This window comes from Amphibalanus amphitrite, unplaced genomic scaffold, assembly GCF_019059575.1.
Source record: "Amphibalanus amphitrite isolate SeventyFive unplaced genomic scaffold, NRLGWU_Aamphi_draft 000764F_arrow, whole genome shotgun sequence".
Lineage (NCBI taxonomy): Eukaryota > Metazoa > Arthropoda > Thecostraca > Balanomorpha > Balanidae > Amphibalanus > Amphibalanus amphitrite.
Window position 1 is genome coordinate 190,471 of NW_024882258.1, and position 23,237 is coordinate 213,707.

Here is a 23,237-nt window from a genome sequence, read left to right on the forward strand (position 1 = left end):
ACACCTCTTCGTTTTGCACGTGGCACGTGCATAAGGGGTCACCCACATGCATCGGGAATAGTCCAATACTTGGTAGAAGGAATGAAGCTACCTTACAAAAATTACCGCATGTAAATCGGTCAAGTGGTTGCTGAGATATAAGCCTCGCAAAAGGTGACCACGGCCGGCCGGCCGGCCGGCCGCTCATACTCAGAAATTTCCGTTAATCTAAGGAAAGACTACGCTCGCTTCGCTCGCTCCGTAATAATACATGTTTATTTACCATAAGTGGTATACATACGAGTAGGCAATACACTAAAACAAACACACACAGACACACCACCAAACAACCAATGCACAAACCAGGTGCTCTTTCCTCAGAGAGATGCACTGGTCATAAGACACGGTTGCGTCGCTCCACTACGAATCTTTCTATGTGTGCAACAAAAACAATAAACATTGAATAGACCTGGCGACGAAGTGGCATATAAGTTGAGATTCAGCAAGTCGTAGGTAGGGGAGAGTGGGGCAAAGCGGCCACCCGGGGCAAAGCGGCCACCCATCGTTTTAGCCCTTCATAGCTGGCGTCAGTTCCAATTTATGGTTTCCAATTATATTTACTTCTCTTCACGGTCGTTCGAATGAGCCAGACCGGAGTTTCAGGCCCATCACCATTGTTCTGTGAAACACGGAAAAGCATTTCTTGCCAGGTTACCAACTATGTTTACAATTTTTAAATGTTATGTTATTCCATGACCGTTTGGAATTTTTATAAGCGATCTTGTCCATGCATTGCATGGTTATCGTACATGTATTCTACCAATTTTAATGTTTTTTACCCCACTAATAGCTAAGCTGGAATATTTTTGTCTCGGACGGTATGCGCGGGGCAAAGTGGCCGGGGCAAAGTGGCCGGGGCAAAGTGGCCACCCCCCAATTGGCCATAAGTTCCTTCCATCTGGGTAAAGAACATTATTTATATTCAAATGTGTCGTCATACATTCATCTTGGCCACTTTTCAGTTGCATGAGTTACCAAATAATGCAATTAAATGTTTATTTTTATCAAAATCCTTTCTTTGTTTACCTACAGGTGGAAGATGATAAAGTAAGCATCCATCCTCGCTTAACCTTGTCACCATCAAATACACTAGTCGTACACGAGGCAGCTATTTTGTTTCTCATATCGGGACTTGAGAAGACGCCGGTGGCCGCTTTGCCCCAGGGTATGGGGCAAAGTGGCCAATATGCATAGGTTTAAAGTTTTGTCAATATCTTTCATATGTGAACGTCTTTGGAAATAAAACGCAATTGAAATAAAAGGCAACTTACTAGGGATCACATTGGTATAGAAAGAATCTTTCCAAGTTTAAAAATCAAGCGTTGGCATCGTGAGAAGCGTTAAGGTGGCCGCTTTGCCCCACTCTCCCTTATTGCGATGTTTTGTATGCATACGGGCAGACAAGCCGTTGCTCCCGATGGAACTGGCTAGCAAGGTCACAATCAGTGTGTTGGAGGCCTGTGAGAGTCGAAGCCAAAAGACTAACCTGGCGATAGGTGATTTGCATTGGGCAGGTCAGCATGTGAAGTTCGTGACACAGATCATTATTCCTTCTCCACCGAGGGACTTTGACAAGCTTCTTGAGACAGCTGTGGTATGCTATACTGACAACTCTCGAAACGTTTGCTGGTCACGATACACGTTCCAGAGCTCACATCCATACAGGTTGGTGCAGTACGATTTGAAGAGCTTCGTCAGTACACTTTTGTCGGCAAAGCCAATAGCTGCTGATAGCATGTTTACATTGGTAGAAAGCGCTCTTTTAACCCTCGCCGGCCGAGGGGGGTCGTACCCGCCCCCCCCCCCCCGATAGTTTTTTTTTTCGCGATAGCTCCGAATACGCTGGCGATAGAGAGCTGAAACTTGGCAAACCTGAACTTTGATTCAAGCCGGATCTTTTGACACCAACCGCATTTTTGGGTCAGGTCAGGTCACTGACCTATGACGTCATAAGTGAACCTCTGCACAGTCTTCAGATGTCGCAACTTCGCAACGCCCTCACTGCCAGAGGAGATGTCACAGGGAAATGAAACTTGCAGGATCTAGTATCCATTATGAGTCTCACAACTTTTTTATCTCGTATTTTTCCTAAAGGTCATATGAGGTCAAGTCATTTTCGTGACCTCACCATTATAAGTCAATGGGGAAAAATGAAAACTGCTATTCTGGCGCCGGGAACGATCTCCAACTATCTCAAGCACACCGAATCGTGATTTGATGCACCCCTTGCAAGGTTCGATGCGTCACTTTTGCAATGTTGACCTTGTGTGACGTCATTTATGACGTCATCAAGGTCATATTAGTTTTTCGTCAATAACTCTTGATCAAACTGAGCTAGCGAGTCGGGAAAGCCACCAATGGACTCAGGAAGACCTGCCGAATCGAATGATATGCGACATGACCTCTTTCGACCAACTTCGTGACCTGGGGGTGCTGACCTGACCTTGACCTGAGTCAACACCCTAAGTTGACCTGACCCGAACAAAAAGTATATCATTCGACGCGCCTGAGCGAGGTAAACACGATGCTGCCAAAATCGCGGCTCTGCGGCCGTTTTTTTTTGCGAAGTTAGTCACCAAAAACTGAACCGTACCTTGGGGCACTTGACCTGACCTCAGAGGTCACCGGTTGACCTAGGACCTTAAAATCGGGTACCAATCTCTGCGTCTCGTAACGGCGCACACGCTCGTTTTTTCCGCGACGCGCTAGCTCCACCAGGGGCGAAACGGCGAGGGCGGGGGGGGGGGGTCGTACCCGCCCCCCCCCCCCTTCGGCCGGCGCGTATGTAGAAAACCAATAGGTCCGGCGAGGGTTAACACGGCGCATGTCGTCGATGTCGCGCAGATCATCACGAATTACATGACCCAGGTACTTAAAGACGTCACCCATCTTAACTGCTGGCCAGAAAGTAGCAACGAAGGAGGTCTGGAATTAACCAGTTGAGTGGCCGAGTACGGTTTTCGAGGGAGAAACTGCATACACACAGATGTAAGGGGGTTAACTTCAACGTCGAGAAGATGAGCTTGCCTATTGCACTCATTTACAATTGTCTGCAACGCTTCCCTCGTGGGGGCCAGAAGCACAATGTCATCAGCGTATGCCAAAATGTTCGTTGCACATGCACCTACGCGACAACCAACACTCCTTTCTCGCACTTTGCACAGAATGGAGTCAACGTACACACTAAATAACAACGGAGAGAGGATGCCCCCATGCCTAACGCCATTGCCAGCATGAAATTTTTCGGAGGTAAGACCGTCCCATTTAACACCCTATGTCTGCATCCTGTACCAGTACAGCAACAGTTTGAGGTATTGTGATAACTGATATAACTGACATAACTGATATCGGGGAGATCATCTGATGGTGTACTGTAAAGCTGGTCCAGATGCTGCTGGTCACTGCCACAACTGTGGTCGTTAAAGATTTCTGAATGTGGTTCTTCCACATCCTAACAATGTTAGAGCTCTCGGTAACCTCTCCAAAGGTGACTGAGAATATATAATTTTCCCGAAATTTATAATTTTCATGATGACTACGATCATTTCTCGTCCCCATCCTACCAGGCTTTTTGCCATTTACACTAATGATGATAGGAAAAAGTAGATTTTTATTGGGTCTAGGTGTTTTGAGAGTGAAACGTATTCAGCGTTCCCATTTTTGGATACTTACTTGTGCTGGTCAACTAGCAATGTTAAGCAGACAGGTGCTTGACATGCCTCCACCCTTGGCGGGGACGGCGGATAAAGGTATGGCAGACCTTGGTGAACAAACAGAACCGGGCCCAAATGCAACAATTTGTGGTGGCCCGTAAGCCAAATTACCAATTACCAATTACAATGGTTCCCAGTTTCCACGCGTCTGGAAGGGAGCCACTATTGAGGGACTTCTGGAACAGTGAGCAGACGGGTGAACTGATTGCGGCCGCGAGCTCTCGTAGGACCCTAGAGTGAATACCATCAAGACCAGGGGGAGGGGGGGTGGAGGTTTTGAGGCTCTCCCTCTAAGGTCCTCTGACCTCTCGTTAACCCTCGCCGGCCGAGGTGGGGGCGGATGCCGCCCTACGTAGGTCAGGTCACTGACTTACGACGTCATAAGTGAACCTCTGCACGGTGTTCAGATGTCGCAACTTCGCAACGCCCTCACTGCTAGAGGAGCTTTCACAGGGAAATGAAATTTGCGGGATCTAGTATTCATTACGAGTCTCATAACTTGTATATCTCGGATTTTTTTCCCTAATGGTCATGAGGTCAGGTCATTTTCGTGACCTCACCGGTCATTTTCGTGACCTCACCATTATAAGTCAATGGGGAAAAACGAAAACTGCTATTTTGGCGCCGGGAACGATCTCCCAACTATCCCAAGCACACAGAATCGTGATGTCATGCACTCACTGCAAGGTTCGATGCGTCACTTTTGCAATGTTGACCTTGCATGACGTCATTTATGACGTCATTAGAGTCATATTAGTTTTTCGTCAATAACTCCCGATCAAATTGAGCTAGCGAGTCTGGAAAGCCACCAATGGACTCAGGAAGACCTGTCGAATCGAATGATATGTGACACGACCCCTTCGACCAACTTCTTGACCTGGGGGGCGCTGACCTGACCGTGACCCGAGGTCAATACCCTAAGTTGACCTCACCCAAACAAAAAGTTTATCATTCGATGCGCCTGAGCAAGGCGAACACGATGCTGCCAAAATCGCGACTCTGCGGCTGTTTTTTTGCGAAGTTATTCACCAAAAACGGAACTGGACCTTGGGACACTTGACCTGACCTCAGAGATCACCGGTTCACCTAGGAATTTAAAATCGGGTATCAATCTCTGCGTCTCGTAACGGCGCTTACGCTAGTTTTTTTCTGCAGCGCGCTAGCTCCACCAGGGGCGAAACGACGAGGGGTTTCGTACCCCCCCCCCCCCCTCGGCCGGCGCGTATATAGAAAACCAATAGGTCCGGCGAGGGTTAAGCTCGAAATCAATGCTGGCGCGCCATAAATCGCCAACCGTTACAGCCAGCAAACAGGTGATTTCCTCGCAGAAATGTTCCCGTGGCTCCTCTAAAACGGCTCTTCTCGAAGCTCATCCAACCTCCTCAATAACACTTAACAGTCAGTGCAACCGATTCAAAATTAAACCGCTGCTGCTAAAATAGCCATGCGTTGCGACCAATTATGAAAAAACATGTGTTTGCGTAAATTTATACATTTAACACTTTCTAATCATAAACATCTTAAAAGGCACTTAAGAAGACTGTGAGTAGCTAGATGTAATGCAAATCTAGGGGTAAAATCACGCTCGTTTTGGATACTTTCATGTAATTACTAAGAAGTATTGTAAGTACTTATTCAACCGTCATTCTCAGCGCTCTGCGCTAGAGTGACTGTGGTGAGATATTAGCGGCAAGGTACCGATGTGAGTAAAATTGTTTCGATAGATACGCAACTCTTTCATATGGCTCAAGAACGTGAAGATGAAGTGATAATTATTATGTGCCACAGCGGCTTCAGAAGTTTTTGTGTCTCCTGTGAAATTCTAGGAGCAGCACTTGATGATATTCTTACCATCCCATTTTCACTGGCTTTGTGTTTCAGCGTAAACATGGGCAAAAAGCGACGTCTTGAAGAGGATGACTCCGAGCGTGACCTGGCGTCCGCTGGGGTCCCATCGTCTCTTGCGGCTAGTCGGCAACGACGCCTGATCGTCATTCTTGAAGAAGCTCAACTAGAAACTGTTAAAATCGGCCGTAATTTCGAGCTGCTGAACTCTGACGACCACGCGGGTTTTCTGCGGAAGAACGGCCGGGACATCGGCTCGAGTCGACCAGACATAGCGCACCAGTGCCTGCTGATGCTCATGGACAGTCCGCTGAACCGCGCCGGCCTCCTGCAGGTCTACATCCACACTCAAAAGAACGTGCTGATCGAGATCAACCCGCAGACGCGCATCCCGCGCACCTTCCGTCGTTTCTGTAACCTGTTTGTGCAGCTGCTGCACAAGATGAGCATTCGCGCGGAGGACGGCAATATGAAGCTCATGAAGGTCATCAAGAATCCGGTTACAGATCACTTGCCAGTGGGCATCAAGAAGATCGGTTTCTCATTCAGTGCTACAAAGGTGGTGCGTCCTCGTGAATTAGCACCTGACGAGGGCCCAGTGGCAGTAGTGGTGGGCGCTATGGCCCACGGAAAGATCCGCGCGGACTATACGGAGGAGTTTGTCAGCATCTCCAGCTACCCTCTTTCAGGTGCGCTGGCGTGCTCCAAGCTTTGTGATGGTTTTGAGGAGGCTTGGGGCGTCCAGTGAATCGTGGGCATGACGATGCGGGTGGTAGGGTGGGGGATTCATTTTTAATGCAGCATGAACAGAAGTGTTCTACGCAATACACATGCTTCACTCGTCCGTCAATTAGTGTACTTTGTGTAACCGAAAGTTTGTTGTCAATAGTTGCCGGTCCCGTAGCTCAGTTGGTTAGAGCGTTGGACTCCGCGTGGCGAGAGCACGCGTCCCCGGTTATGACAGTCCGGGTTCGAGGCGCGACGGGCGCTCGACATTTATGGGCCTCCTGGCAGGTATGGTTGCGGTTGGTGGCAGGCCGTAGCCAGGCGAAGTCAGCGAGGGGACCGGCCGTGCGCGGCTTTGTGCGCACGTTAAACTTTGGACTCTAAATTCTGCCATAGCACCGGAATTGCGCGATCGGAGGGTAGAGGGCAGGGTCATCGCAACAAGCTTTGCTTAGCGGTGGCTCTGTCCTTGTGAATCCTTCCCATCGAAAGGTTCGGACTAAATTTATAAAAAAAATAGTTAAAACACTATTCTTTAGAATGTGTTTTTCTATTGAAAAAAAAATATGAGTTCCCTGACAATTTGGCAAAAGCTGCCTAAGATAAGCATTTCGTTTCGTGGTACACGTTTGTCGTGGTAACTGCTCAACAACATTTTGGGGCTTCGATTTGATATAATTACATAGCGTGCGGTTAAATGACAAATCGGCACTGTTATTCCTTCTCCCAGGCAGTCGGATTTTGGGCCGGAAAAGGAGAGGGTGCATACACCTTAGTGCCTCACCGTTGAAATTCAGATGAAAATTTCAGCCAAACGTCTTCAGCTGAAACGTACGCTCATTCCCCCAGAATATCTCTGAAACCAAGCGTCGTAACCAGTGGCGTATCCAGGGGGGGGGGGGGGTCCTGGGGGTCCTAGGACCTCCCTGGAGCCTAGAAAGTTTTTTTTTTTAACTCGGAAAAAATGAAATGACTACGAGGGCCCTTTTGACCACTTTCCTTTTTTTGGCATACTGAAAAAGTACTGGGGTACTCTTTTAGGGACCATTTGAGGACTATCAGAGGGCACCTTTAGGCCAATGAGGGACCTTGTGAAGTAAACGGAGGGCCCTTTGGAACGAACAGGATCCTCTCAGGCACACACACAGAGGGCCCTCTCAGGCACACACACAGAGGGCCCTCTCAGGCACACACACAGAGGGCCCTCTCAGGCACATTGAGGGCCCTCTCAGGTACACCGAGGGCCTTTTCAGGCACACCGAGGGCCCTCTCAGGCACAGAGGGTAATCTCAGGTACACAGACGGCCCTCTCAGACACACAGAGGGCCCCCTCAGGCCCAAGAGGGCCCTCTCAGGCCACAGAGGGCCCATTAAACCGCGCCCCACTGGGGTCTGTGCATAACAAGCCCCACTGGGGGGGGGGGGCTATTCATAGCCCCCTCCTAACTCTGAAATTACTGGGCCGATCGTCAAAATTCAAACGGCATCTGATAGCCCCGGAAAAACTGTCGAGCGAAGCCTAATTTTATTGACCTCCTCGAGGTCACCGATGACGTCACAGGTCAGGTCAAAGTAAAAATTATCGATATTTGGCTTGTTCACTTTTTAGGCTCTGGCTGCCGTCTTACAAGTCAGATCAGGCTGATTTTTTGTTTACACACTCGTGAACAGATGCTTTAGATACCCTGAGGGTACGAAACTTGTACTTTGATTTTCAGGTCAGGGTCAGGTCATCATAGGTCACGGAAATCTTATGTCATAAGTGGGTCACGTGACGCATGTTTTATGGTCAATTTAGGCCATAGATTTCTAATTCGGTGTTGCCTGTGTCATTTGAGGCCACTTTCATCTGAATATAGCTGAGTTCAGGTCACTTTCAGGTAAAAAAGGTCAAATTTCAAAGCTGAAATTTTTCAACTAAAAACATGTCTATCAGATTCAGTTTAAGCTTAGGAACACGAAAGCGCTATTTATATTGGTGTACGATGTCAAATTCGTACAGAAAAATTGATTTGAAAAATTTAAAATTTTGAAATTTTTGCTATAATGCGTATAACTTGGCCATTTTTGAAGATATCTGGCTAAAACTTATTAGAGTAGGTCATAGGCATGTGTTCTATCATGAATTTGCCGTTTTTTTCGAAAAGTAAAATAAATGAAAAAAGATAAAAAGATTTGAATTTTAATATACATTTTTTTTCGAAATTATCGAAATTTTGAAAATTGGATATACCAGTTTGATAGCGTAATCCATTCTGAGTCCTCTCATGCAAAGAAATTGGATCTAGCTCAAAAACTGAGCTCTTGGGAGCGATTCCCGTGGTTCAATGTTTTGCGTCGAAATCGGCCGAACATGACGTCACTCTGACGTCATTTCCGGCCGATCTATGATAGATACGAAGTTCAAATTTTGACACAAGGTGTCAAATTAATGCAGCCGAAGGTACTGAAAGTTTGGCGGCGATACGTCAAGCGGTTTAGAAGTTATTGCAGAAAAACGGGAGGGGCTATGAATAGCCTCCCCCCAGGGGGGGCGCGAGCTAAGACGATCAGAAAGCCCCATGAGGTATACGGGTCATTTTCAGGCCACAAGGTGTCCTATGAGGCCAGCAAACGCTCCTTTTAGATCAAAGGTGGTTCCTGGAGGTCACCAGAGGGCCCTCTGAGGCGAACAGAGGGCGCTCTCATCCACCACAATGAGGGCCCTCTGAAAATCAAAGGGCCCTCGGAGGTCAACAGAGGACCATCTCAGGCATCGCCCCAAAGCACAGTGATGCAAATGGGGCTCACGACTTGGCCATAAATACCGATAAGGCCCAAATTTCAAGTTCACCTAATCGAATAAATCGTAATATGGCCAGTTAGGCAAATGTCTGGGGTGTGTCAGAAAACATGATTTTCATGTTTTTGTCAAAACCGGCCTCGTGTATGATTGTCAGAAGTCGTGACATTTTCTATGTCGTAAAATGACTGTCAGATACTCGCAACTTAAAACGCCGTTAGCGTGCGTTTATTTCATACAAATGGCAAAAATTGTACATGGCAATGATCCTTTGGTTTGGCTGGTTTGGCGTTGATCTAACTATTTGTCATCATGCTGCAATCGCAGTTTTTTTTATTATTTAAAAATATTTGCTTTCGTTTCACCTACAGCAGTGTACACAGTGTGTGCCCGTTAGTGCACCATACCATAGCATTCCCTAATCATTTCTGAGCCGCACTGTGAAAGAATGAAGGCGCTAGCACAGGGCTAACCGGTGCTACTAAAGTTTTCGTCCGTTGCGGTCGGGTGCCGCGGCGCGGTGGGCGGCCTGGGCGGCCGCGCCGCGGGCGGGCGGCCACAGCGGGGGTTCGTTCGTGCATCCCTCTGCTGTTCCTAAACTAAGTGTTCTAGCGCCTTGCGACAAAAAGCCAACGGATTGCTCTTGACAAGATCTCGCGAGTGAGCATATCATTTTTGAGTTAAGGTCAATATTTGACCTACTTATAGCAGGTCAAAGTTAAACGTCTGTCGAAATTGCAATCCGCGGTGAAAGCAATCCGCCCCGACCGCGACACCCGACCGCGCCGAACAAAAACTTCAATAGCGCCGGTCTGCCCTGTGCTAGCGCCTTAATCCTTTCACGGTGTGACTCAGAAATGGTTAGGGAATGCCATGGTATGGTGCACTAACGGGCACACACTGTGTAAACTGCTGTAGGTAAAACGAAAGCAAATATTTTTTTGGTAAAAAACTGCGATTGGATAGTAACATGATGACAAATGATTAGATCACCGCCAAACCAAAACAGATGCGGCTTTTGGTGACCCGGTATGAGAAGCAGCAGGCTTTGGGGATCATTGACATGCATAGTTTTTGCAGTTTGTATTAAAGGTAGTGCGCCACCTTCCAATGATTTCCCATTTTATTTTTCCTAGGATAAGAAGCTTCTGTTTTTACCTAATATCGCAAAAAATATCAAAAATGGGCCTAGAATAGTGCTTTTTTCGCCTAAAAGTTTATCGGTTTTTCGATATGTATAACAACTGTAGTGGGCTGACCTGCAAACAGGCGTCGGCAACAATCGCGAATGCGGCGCACATGTGACAATAAGCAAAGGTCATTATAGAGTTACGACGTACGGGAATGAGTTATCAGCTGTCTTATCGTAGACAACACAGTGTCGAATTTAAACTGTAAGCCTGTATTGGTATTGTTTCTTTAATTTGGATGTCGAACATTAATTTATGTTTTGAAATATTATTTTATGTAAAATAATTGATATGAAACAGCCGTCTCTAAAGTTATGACCCCATCTCACCACATGAAAGTGGCAGCCAAATGACAATGATCAGCTGACGCATTTTTCTTGGCCGAAGTCAGAGCGCGCGGCCCGACGCACCACCACCGCACCACAAAGTATGAGCAGAAGCCACCTGCGGTAGACCGCGCCCAAAGCCAGGGCCCCGGTAACGTGAGGTAGCCGAGTCGGGGCAGCGTGCGCTGACCCAAGCCGGGGCCGCGGCTTTGGGCGTGGTCTACCGCATCTCCGGGCAGCCCCGGGCTATCACACGACACCGGGAGGACGCGCGGACCCGGCTTGGGCCAGCGCACGCTGCCCCGACTCGGCTACCTCACGTTACCGGGGCCCTGGCTTTGGGCGCGGTCTACCGCACCACCTAACAGGCGTGTTCGAAACCGCAGGAGATGATGATGAACGGGTTTATCGAAACTTGATTGGATGAGCCTATCGGTAAAAGCGATTTCAGTGTGTGCATTTATTGTTAATAGTGGTGTGAAATGTGGTTGTGGTACGACCGACAACCCGTCGGGGCGAATTTCGCACTGGGGTACTCAAAATTTGAAGAATTTAAGACGTTTCCATGAGTTTTGAAGGTATGGATAAGTTCTAAAAATCTGGTTCTCCTTATCTGGGCCATTAACTCCATACGGCCCAGGAAAGCTGGCACACTACCTTTAAATGAACGCACGCTAGCGGTGTATGAACTTGCAAGTATCTGACAGTCATTTTACAACATAGAAAATGTCACGACTTCTGACATGATACACGAGGCTGGTTTTGACAAAAATATGAAACCTATGTGGTTTCAGATGCACCAAACATTTCTTTGGTTAGCCATATAGCGATTTACTCGGTTTGGTAAACTTGACTTTTTGGTATTTATGGCCGTTCGTGAACCCCATTTGCATCACTGTGCAAAGGGCAGTCGGAGCACTCTGAGAAGGCCACTTGAGTTCCAACAGAGAGGGCAGCTAGGGCCCTCTCTGTTGGTTCTGAGGTGATATGAAGGCTATGTCGGGCCACTATGGGCTCTATGAGGTCAACAGGCACTCTGAGGACAAAGAGGGCCCACGAGTCGAACAGATGGCCCTTTGGGACTATCAGAGGACTTTTTAGGCCAACGAAAGGCCTTATGAGGCCAACGAAGGGCCCTTCGGGACACAATCAGGGCCCTCTCAGGCACCCGGAGGGACCTCCTCTCTAAGGCAAACAGGGGTTCACCTTAGATGATATGAGGGCTATTTCAGGCCTCCAGGGGCCTTATTAGACCAGCATACGGTCATCTGAAGTCAAAGAGGGCCTTTTGAGGTATAAAAGGGCCCCTGGAGAGAAAACAGATGGCCCTATCAGGTACCCAGAGGGCCGTTGGGGGCTACTAGAGGGCCCTTTGAAGCCAGTGATAGTCTTCAGAGGCCAGCAGAGGGTCGCTCTGAGGATAACAGAGGGTCCTTGACGAGCAGAGGCCCCCCGTGAAAATGCAGTTGGCTTCACAAGGCCCGGTTTGCTCGAGAACCCCTTCTGTAAGGATGTATTATTGGCTTGGATAATCTTCACAAAAGCATTTCATATAATGTAAGAACAAATACATTGTGAAAACATATTTTACTCGGATTTTGCTAAATTCAAAACAAAGGAATATGAAAGTTGGAAGAGGAAAGGTATACCTACCATGTATTGGTGATCTTTTTGAAGGTCATAAATTAATGACATAGAGAAGATTTAAGGGGTTATACGGCATCATCATATACGGCATCAACTGCAACTTTTGTCTGTGGGTCAGAGCAGCGTGCGGGAGCGTATTTATCAAAAACGTGTTTCATTAGGAAAAGATGAGAATGGTCGTCGACGAGACAAAAATGATCAGCTTTACGTAAATGAAAGATTATGTGACGCAGCGGAGGCTGCCTACGCTAAACTGCGCAAAGCGAAAAGAGAAGGAACTATTCATAGTGTTTTTACACGTCAGGGACACATCTTTGTTCGGTTGATTGAGCACGGTCAGGTCATAAGAGTGCGTAACTGGAACGACCTGAGTGACGTTCTAAAAACCAGTGAATATCATGACGCTTAGGTCACATGGACATGTTTGTTCGTCATGCTTTTTGTCTTTGCTTGTTTGGATTGGGGCTTTTGCGTTGCACTGTGTTCTGTGCTCGGTCTCGGACCGTTGCTCGTTGCACTGTGCCGCTCTGGGTCTCGGTGCTCCCGCAGCTGGCTGGCCTGGGCCCGCCGCTGCGTTGTCTCGCCGGCGACGGCCGCTACCTGTCGTCTGGGGTGTGCGTGCGTGCGCCGCCCCTGCCCGGTTGGCGGGTGGGGCTGGGGCAGGGGCTCGGGCGGGGGAATGCGGGGAGGGTTTGACGGGCGAGGTGTGGAGAGTGTGCGTGAACGTGTCCGGCGGTGAAAGCGCTAAATTTAGGTGGATTTCGAATGTTACGTGTTGGTATGATTTTTGTCAGTTTCATCTTTAGTCATGGCTGAATTAAGACTTGCCTCATTCAACGTACGAGGTTTAAGGCAGAGAAGTAAGAGACGTGCTATTTTTCATTTCATTCACACAGTATATCCCAATCACATAGTAGCATTACAAGAAACACATTCTTTGGCATCAGATGCTAAGGCATGGAAGGCTGAATGGGGTGGAGAAATCATTTTTACACACAGTCCGAGCGTAAATGAGTCCGGAGTAGCCGTACTTATTCCCAGATCGTTACAAGCGCGCTGTTCTGTTCTCAGTGTGGAGTCCGATGATCAGGGCCGACTTGTTGTGGCATCCTTACAGATTGAAATATCATGTCTGACATTGTTTGCGGTTTACGCGCCTACGCGAGGGCACGACAGGCAGCAAATGATTTTTTATGAAAATATCCGTGAGAAATTGGAGGCTTTGTCCATAGAAGAACTAAAATATGTTGTTTTATGCGGAGATTTTAACGTACAGTTAAGTAAGCACGATGTCGCAACACAGAGATTTCGACCTACACGAGCCACAAAAGTTTTAGCAGGTATTTTAGAAGACTTGTGTTTGGTGGATGTGTGGAGGGAATTGCACCCGGACACCGTTCAGTATACGTGGCGACGCCTTGAACCTATGCAGCAATCGCGGATTGATTACATAATTGTCAGTAGACACCTGGTCGAGAACCGCATGGTTAGTGGGGCGGATATCCAACCCGGGGTGTTGAGTGATCACAGTGTGGTAACTTTTACGGCAAAGCTTATTTCTCTCAAAAAGGGGCCAGGATTGTGGCGGTTTAATAAGTTGCTCTTAGAGGATAGTGAGTTTGTCTCGGAAGCTAAGCAAGAGATAAGCCAGGTAAGTAGGGCGCAACATATTTATGAGTCAGTTCATGACATGGGCTTAAGATTAGAAATCCTATTAGGTCAAATAAGGACTATAGCTGTGCGTAGGAGCAAGGCGATGGCTAGAGAAAAGCGAGATAGAATAGCGCAGGCCATTAAAACAAAAGAAGAATTAGAAAAGGAGCTTGCTAGTAATCAGTCCGCGGACGTGATATCGAGATATGAAGAAGCAAAAACGGCGTTGGATGAAGTGCAGGAAGAGAATGGGCGACGAGCAATGCTCTTTTCGGGAACTCGATGGTTAGAGCAGGGTGAGAAGCCCACGAGATATTTTTTCGGACTTTGTGCTAAAAGAAACGCGGGTAAAAACATAACCGTTTTGAGAACAAGTAATGGGGAACTTCTATCAGAAAATAAAGAGGTATTGCGGATGTGTAAGGAATATTTTGAGAAGTTATATACTTCCAGAGTCAGTAGACGGGATGCTAATGATCCTGATGTTTTGGAATTTTGTTGGCCAGTATGCCCGCAGTTGAGTGAGCCCGATAAGGCATCGTGTGAGGGGCTTATTACGCACGAAGAGTGTAAAGACGCCCTCCAATCTATGCTTAACAATAAAGCTCCATCAGTTTCAGGATTTTCCAAAGAATTCTTTTTGTGTTTTTGGGACGAGTTAGGTGATTTAGTTGTCGATTACATAAACCAAGCAAGAGAAAAAGGTCAATTCTTTTGGACGCAACGTAGAGGAGTGATAACTCTCATCCCAAAGAAGGGTGATCAGACTTTGCTGAGGAATAAACGTGCTATATGTCTTTTAGACACGGTTTACAAAATTGTGGCCAAGGTTGTGGCGAATCGTCTTGCGCGGGTTGTGCATGAGATAGTATCTGAAGATCAGACCGGAGCCATTAGAAATAGATACATTGGAACCAATTTACGGACGATAGCAGACGTAATTGAGCTGTGTGAAAGGGAAGATAAAGAGGGCATTTTAATGGCTTTAGATTTTAGAGATGCGTTTAACTCTGTTGAACATGCGTTTGTATATGAAACGTTGAAGCGTTTTAATTTCGGAGATGATTTCATTGGATGGGTAAAGCTACTTCATAACGGATCTGAATTGTCAGTTATCAATAACGGTTATACCACAGATTGGTTTAAGCCATCTAGAGGATTGCAGCAAGGATGTCCCGCCTCTGCACCAATTTTCGCACTTGTGGTAGAAATTTTGGCTTTAAGTATTAAAGCGAATAATGATATTCAAAGAATACGATGGAAAAGTGAGGAATACATTATAACTCAGTATTGCGACGACACAACCATATTTGTCAAAAATCATGCCTCCGCAGAACGGGTCTGCAGCCTGGTTCAAAATTTTGGAAGTTTTTCAGGTTTGATGCTGAATGTAGATAAGTGTAATTTTATGTGGTTAGGAAAAAGTAAGTTGTCAGAGCGGACAATATGCAGGACGCGTCCTAAATCAGAAGTTAAGATACTTGGAGTTTGGTTTAGCGCTAAACATAATTGTTGTGCTGTTAATGTAGATCCTGTTATAGGCAAAATTAAACGCACTTTGAATATGTGGATGCAAAGGGACCTCACGATAAAAGGGAAGATAACGATAGCGAAATCACTTATAGTATCGCAAATGACGTACCTCATGGCAGCGGGTGAGGTTGATAATGCACGCATCCAAGAGATACAAAAGCTTATTATGAAATTCATCTGGAGGGGGAGGCCACCGAAAGTAGCTGGAAGAGTACTGAGACAGAATGTTGAGGAAGGTGGTTTGAATGCACCTGACCTTGACATGATATATAAGGCGCAGCGGGTTGCATGGCTGAACCGAATGATGAAACATTCAGAGCTTACATTTGTGAGAATGTTTTGTCAGAGACTGAAGATCGAATCATTGAAAGATATTTTGAGTGGTCACTACAGTGATAAGTGGGTTAAAGGACTGAATTTGTCACCTTTTTATAGAGATATGCTGCTGTGGTACAAAGATATCATCCCACGGAAGGAGCCCAGCTGCGGCAGAGAGGTGCGGCTGCAGCTAATTTGGCATAACCAGGCAATTAGGATTGGAGGGAAAACTATTTACTGCAACGCGCTCGCCAAAAAAGGGGTACGCTATATTGACGATTTCATTGGAGAAAACGGAAGGATGTTAAGCTATTCGGAATTCGTGAGTAAGCATGGGATCGGATGCGTTGATCCTCTGACGTATACTGGACTGTGTCAAGCAATTCCTGTACAATGGAAGGCCCTGGCTGTTAATACTGCAAAGTTAACTATGGCAGAAAAGATGGCTATGGCTACTGCTAAAATTTATTACGGAGATCGTGAGGTCGAATTGTCTGGGTTAAGAACTAGTAACTTTTATGCAATGCAGATGCCAACTTTTATACCTACTGCCCAGGAGCGGTGGACTGCGGAAGGAATCGATTTTGGAGATCGCTGGGCAAAGATCCATAGTTTGCCATTTAAAATAACCAAATCAACTCGTTTACAAAGCCTCCAGCACAGAATAACTCATCGATATTTTCCCACTAAACGATTTTTATTTAGCAGGAAAGTGGTGCCAGACCCCTTTTGCGACGAGTGCGGTGAGGTAGACGATCTGCAGCATTATTTCGTGACGTGTCCGCATTTGAGTGCTTTCTGGGATAGGCTTTCGGATGCTATCAGTAACAAGGTTAGGAGACGTGTTCATCTGCAATCTGACAGCACGACTGTATTATTTGGATGCCTGATGGGTCCAAGGTCGCTCAATATGGTTATATTGTATGCCAAGCAGTTCATTACTCATCAGAAATTTTGGAATGGTGATGTGAGGTTGGATGGCTTTTTGAGATATATTTGTAAAATGTTCGAGGTAGAAAAATGTGCGGCGAAATGGAATGATAACCTAGAGGCATTCAGAGACGCATGGAGGCCATTCATGTCAGACGGCCTCCAATTGGAACTGTAAAGTGTCGAGAATGTATTGTGCAACGTGCAGTGATTAGGTTGCATGGGTACTGGCTGCGTTCTTACGTAGGTAGTGCGTAGGGAGGAAAGTCGTGTTTATGTGGATGGTTTTATGTGTGTTTTAGGTGTATTTAGGTTTAAGATGTGTTTTTAATGCATATGAGTTGATGATCTTAGTAATAAAATTAAAAAAGTCCCTCTTTAAGAGCATCCACCAAAAAAAAAAAAAAAATCAACTGCAACTTTCTAGAGTATTGATGTATTGAATGGTCGGTTTTGCCATGATGAAATAATTAAATATGGTGATGAAATTGACCAATAACATGGCAGTGAGATGTATTTTTACATAACAAAATAGGCCGAAAATATAGAACATATAGTTCTATATTTTCGGCCTATTTTGTTATGTAAAAATACATCTCACTGCCATGTTATTGGTCAATTTCATCACCATATTTCTAGAGTATGTCGGACTAAAACATAGTCTGCCAAAACATTTACAGAAGGATCAGCCTGAAGTGTGGAATTATTACGGAGCGAGCGAAGCGAGCGGATTATTACGTAGAATAACGGAAATTTCTGAGTATGAGCGGCCGGCCGGCCGTGGTCACTATTTTGCGACGCTTATATTTCAGCAACCACTGGACCGATTTACATGCGGTAATTTTTGTAGGGTAGCTTCATTCCTACTACCAAGTATTGGACTATTCCCGATGCATGTGGGTGACCCCTTATGCACGTGCCACGTGCAAAACGAAGAGGTGTCACTTTTGTAATAGTTGCAATATCTCGGTAACTACTGGGCCGATTGCGCTGAAAGTTGGCATGTAGGTAGGCACCCACTAGGCAATGCATAATGCATATCCATGTGCCAGAGTTGGGGTGCTGCTGCAAGTGCGCACGTGCAGGGGTCGATTCCAGATCTCGAGAACGGCTGGACCGATTGCGCTCAAATTTGGTACACGGTTACGGAGCAGTTAGTAGGGTGCCGTGGACAAGTCAGTTGGGACCCATTTTGCACGTGCGCACGTGCAGAGCCCCGCTTCCAGATCTCGAGAACGGCTGGGCCGATTGTGCTCAAATTTGGCACATCGCTAGAGACCGGTTGGTACGGTGCCGTGCACAAGTCAGTTGGAGGTACCCCCCGCAATTTCGCACGTGCAAGGCCCACCCTCTCGCTCGCTCCGTTAGTCGCCCCAAAAGGCGTTATACTGGTGAGCAGCTTTCAATTTCAACACGAATAAGGTATATTTTGAACAAGTATAATGCCTTTTGGGGCGACTAACGGAGCGAGCGAGAGGGTGAGCCTTAAAATTGGGGGGCTGCGATAATTTACTTATTACTCATATCACTACCTTGGCAAAATGTTATATTTATCAATGCAAATGGGGCGAGACAAAGCCCAATTTTGTTCAGTTCATGAACTGTTTGAAACAAGATATGAAACTGAGCATTACGTTGCTAAAAAGAGTAACAAGGAGGAGTGTTTTAATAGGAAATGGGCTATAATGAGACTTTTGCAAAGATGAGAGTGACTAATGTGCAAATCAGTTACCGCTCCTATGACCCATCCGGGCCAACCCGCAACCGGCCTCTTTTACCGGGGTTACATGAGCGATCCGTTCCAAATACGCACTACGCTAATGCGCATCAGCTCCCCACAAACGGATCTACGGCACCGGTTACATGAGACTAATTCGTTTTATCTACGTCAAACGGATCTTGTTTGGCTCACCCGGGCTGACTCCTCGACGGCCGGTAATTCGCATCACAAACGGAATAGGATTAGCGTACAGTCATGGCGCAGTTGCGGCATTTACCGGGACGACTGAGCTAAATTTTAAATACTTATATCATTTGATAGGCTCAAAAACATTTAGAATTAACATGAAATCAAAAAATGAAAACAAAGTTTTCTTGTTTTAAGTCAGTGGGCACTGATTCGCCATGCAGCGACAGCAGGGTGGTCAGAAAAAATTATCTATCAAAATATTTCATTCATTTTATTTCACATGCAAAGACTAAACCAAAATACCAACATTTTTTTGCTATTTTCTACGAGGCAGCCAATAAAAAAAAATGCTTAGTATTTTGCATTTTGACGCTTCCAGTCAGCAAAGAATAGTTCTTGTGAAATACGGCCCGAATCGTGTGCCTCGGACGTTTCGGTTACATGAGCGATCCGTTCCAAATACGCACTACGCTAATTCGTATCAGCTCCCCAAGAACGCATTCAGTGCACCGACTACATGAGCAAATTCGTATCAGTGACGTCAAACGGATCTAGTTTGGCTCTCGGCCCGATGCGCATTACAAACGGAATAGCATACAAATGTGGCGCACTTCCGTAGCAATAGAGGTGACTAAATTAAAAATTTATTTTCTTATGTCTTTTTTGCATTTAATCTGCTAAAAACATTCTCAATTAACTTAACAAAAAAAAGTTGAACATAAAGTTGTCTTGCTTTGACTCATTGGGCAATTGCCTCTCTTGATTCGTCTGTAGTGCTGTCAGAAAAATGTTTCAACTGAAATTATGTGGATATTTACTATTTGGTTTTCACTATATTTATTGTTGAAAACTTGACAAAATACCGAAATATTTTTTTAAATATTATTTCAAAAGAAGAAAATGAAAACAATACCTATTATTTTGCATTTTAATGTTTCTTTTTGCGAAGAAATAGTTCCTGTAATACGTATCTTGGTCCTATTCGCTTCTAAGCCTCTTTCCCAGCGGATTTTGTTCGGACCGCCGATTCGTATTAGCAGGTGGATACATGAGTCGGTAGTACGCTCCTGATTCGCATTAGCGGTGAATCCGATCGTGATACGTATTTGCTTTGCTCATGTAACCGCGGATCGGATCGCCGATTCGTACTAGCAGGTGGCTACATGAGTCGGTAATGCGTTCCTAATTCGAATTAGCGGCTAAATACGTATTTACTGTGCTCATGTAACCCCGATATTTGACTGGGACCGGTCGGCCGGCCGGGCGTGCGGGGCGCTGGCCCTACAAGTCGACGGCTCGCACGCCCGGCCGGTGGATAGGGGGGCGGTGCCCGCGATAGGTACACTCGGGGGTAGATTGATGTTTTACAACTCTTTATTCACCGGGTTCCTATGGCTCAGCATTGGCAGCAGCCGCCTGGTACCGGTAGACTGTGCCGCTTCACTTACTTGTCAAGCGGCACAGCCTACCCACCCGTATGACACCGGTCTGGGTCGGTGGCTGGAAGGCATTAGCGTCGCCACGGGGGGGCAAGCGGGGCAGCTTGCCCCCCCAACCTCGGACCGGGCACCCCCTGAGATCGATACAGATCCGATGAGATTTTGGAGTCGGAAAAAAATGGGGGTACCTTTCTGAGAATGTCTGTGAGGTCAGACTCGGTTGAAGCGTGCAGTTTAAACCAGAGTCTGACTCGCAGTCGCCAAAATCTTGAAGACTCCGAGCCCAGACTCGGAAATGTCAATGCTGTGATTCATTCCATGTTCCTAGTTCGTTCTTTATTACATTTTACAGCTGATTTTCATAAGTTTTGGAGTGCTGACACAATTTTCGTTCAAAGCGTGAAACGAAATCTTCGAGGCCTTTCTCAACTCTCGTCAAATGTCTGCGAAAGGCTCAAGTACCGTACAAGTGTCGCAGGGCTCATGAGCTTGCTTTAAACAAAGGCTCCTAAGGAGCTCCACTGAGCCCTAAAGAAGCTTTCAGAGGGCCCAAACGGGCCTCTGAAAGTCCCACTGGTGTCCATGTTCTCTGAGGGCCCATACAGGGATCTTTGAGCCTTCGAACATTTCTGAGAACCTTAACTGGCCTCTGATAGTTCAGCCAAACTTTTGACGCGACAGACTTTGCTAACCCCAAGCCGGCATCTGAGGGGTCACAGCTCACGTGTCCCTCTGAGGTCCGCAACACATGTTTATTATGTCCCTACGTAAGGTCTTTAGGGATTCGACACAGACCCCGAGGGTTCACACTGTTATCCGAGGGCTCCAGGCTCACCCTGGGCCTAGTCTCTTAGCGCCCGCCGCCCACACTGGCTTCTGAGGGCCCCACCTTGTGCTCGGAAAGCCCTAAAGCACCACGTACACGTAAATATTTGAGGTGACCCACGCCGATCTCCGGGATCCTAAGCATGCTTCTGAGAGTCAGCACTGACCCTGAGTGGCCTGAAATGGCCTGGAAGTCCCAAACCTATCTCTAAGGGATCCCTTGCCGCTATGCCGTGCGTAACTTTTGGTTCCGTTTAACAGTTTTTGTTCGCGTTTGCAGCGCTTCCCTTCACACGAAAAACGAGATACTTTTGTTCACACTCGAGTGAACAAAACACTTCCTCTCACTTGAGCAAAGATGAATTACTTCCGATTCACACTTCCGACATTCACTCTCCGCCGAATGCCCAACTTAGCTACGATCGGTGGCTGGGATAAGTCCTATGCATTTCACGTAAAACCTCTGCATGCATGCGTGAATGGAGATTTTAGCAGGGTGATCCGATTAAATGGAGCGTTTTTCACTTTTTCTGGGTAATGATCATGAGCGTCGAGCGTCTACACAGGGGCCCTCTGCAGTGCGTCGGCAATCGCAGCCACTATATATACTATAATTCTACCAGTCGTTTTTGTCATGAAATTTCGAAATTTCGAATTTTTCTGTAAAAAATTACATGTCATAGCTAGAAGAAAACCTTTGTCACCATCGGATTCCTCGCACCATTGCGCGTCGAAAGATATGTAAAACGAGTGAGTCAAGACTGGGGAAAGGCAAGTTTTAACAAAAAGTTGATTTTGCCCCCCCAACCGAAAATCTCTGGCGACGCCTATGCTGGAAGGTGATGTGGGCCGCCTGTGACGTCAGCGCAACGGTGAGGGCCGAGCCCGGAGGCATGGCTCGGGTCGGCGCGGCGCGGCGGCTGGCGAGGGCTGGGGAGTGAGGCAGGGTGGAATCACGGACCATCGCGCGGCTGGGCGAGCGTAGTTAATTTTCGCGTCTCCATTCGCCAATTATTCTACCTATCAATTGCGCTAAAGCGTTTGTTAAAATGCCATTTGCCCAAGACAGCGCGTATCATTTACTTGCTATGCGTATTACGACGCACTTAAGCGTGGCAATGGGACAGCCGATAGAACTTATGTCACTCGTGCATCGAGGTGCGGAGCTATATTTTGTAACATATTATATAGTATTATTAAGGCCTTGATTGAGCAGATTGGTGTCTATTGTTTCGCACGGCAATCGTCCAGAGACGTGGGAACTGGGGGTTATGAGTAGTGCCGCAGCCAACGCCCCAATCATGGATGAAGTATTCCTGGATAGGACACTCCCTATTCCCCAACACTAGCGCCAGCGACCAAGCGGCCGCCCCTCCGAAACATCGGCGGCGAGTGCGCCGGCGGCCGCCGCACCGGCTTGCGTGCTAAAATCGCGGTAATGGAGGGCGAAATTAGCGAGCTTTAGCTCATAAGACACGATTTCAGACACTTTAAACATAATTTTTTAGTCCTTTCTTGTAATAATTATGGCTCCATTCAGTCACTATCACATAGGTACGGAACCATTTCCTGATGCCCATAGGTAAACTGAGCCGATATTCTTGACTTGCCGATGCAAATTATCACCAAATATCATCGTTCCCCGGCAGTCAAACAAGCTCCTATTGATGATTTAATACAAATGTCAACTTATTTTCATATTATCGCATAAAACTTCACTTTATTCTAACATTGGCTCTTCGGCTGTAATCACGAACCCTCACTTGCCAGCAGAATTTAAGCAACTTCTTAAATCAAAACTGGGAAAAGAATATTTTCATGACATTCCTCAATTCCTGTTCTACCAGGGTCACAAAAAAATTCATCAAAATCGGTTACAGGTAAGTAATAAACGACAAAAGTATACAAAAAGACACGCTCCGCCCATAGCCCGCAAGGCGCAATGCTAAAATGGCGCCAGCGCCCTTGCCGTCGGGAAATCCGCCGCCACCGCCGGGTGGTCGGAAAATCGGCGGAGTGTCCCATCCAGGAATACCTAATCCATGCCCCAATTTAAAGCGATTATTACTGTTGCTCTAATATGTGGTCGCAGCCAGCAATAGCAAACCGTTCCATCTAGGAGCCAAATAGTCAGGCACTCAGGGGGGTTCGAACCGGGCTTCCCCCACCAGCCAATTCACGACACGAGCGTTCATCCACTGAGCTACCGAGAAGTTGAGAACGGTACTCGTCTACACAAAACAAAATGGCATTCACCCGCTGACCGCCAATGACAGTATTGTCATTGACATTTGATCGCGTTTGACCGCGGCGGGTGGTCGCTGGTTTCGGCAGCTCAGTGGATACACGCTAGCGTCGTAGG

At 46.7% G+C, this 23,237-nt stretch overlaps 2 protein-coding genes across 2 annotated transcripts in view; both read left to right on the plus strand.

Moving 5' to 3' along the window:
• LOC122365803 (tRNA (adenine(37)-N6)-methyltransferase-like) overlaps window positions 1–23,237 on the plus strand; it is a 63,795-nt gene that overhangs the window by 29,951 nt on the left and 10,607 nt on the right. The gene's annotated exons all lie outside the window — the stretch shown is intronic.
• LOC122365798 (ribosomal RNA small subunit methyltransferase NEP1-like) lies at window positions 5,641–6,345 on the plus strand. Its single transcript, XM_043337334.1, has one exon. The coding sequence runs from the start codon at window positions 5,641–5,643 to the stop codon at window positions 6,343–6,345; it is 705 nt and encodes a 234-aa protein (XP_043193269.1).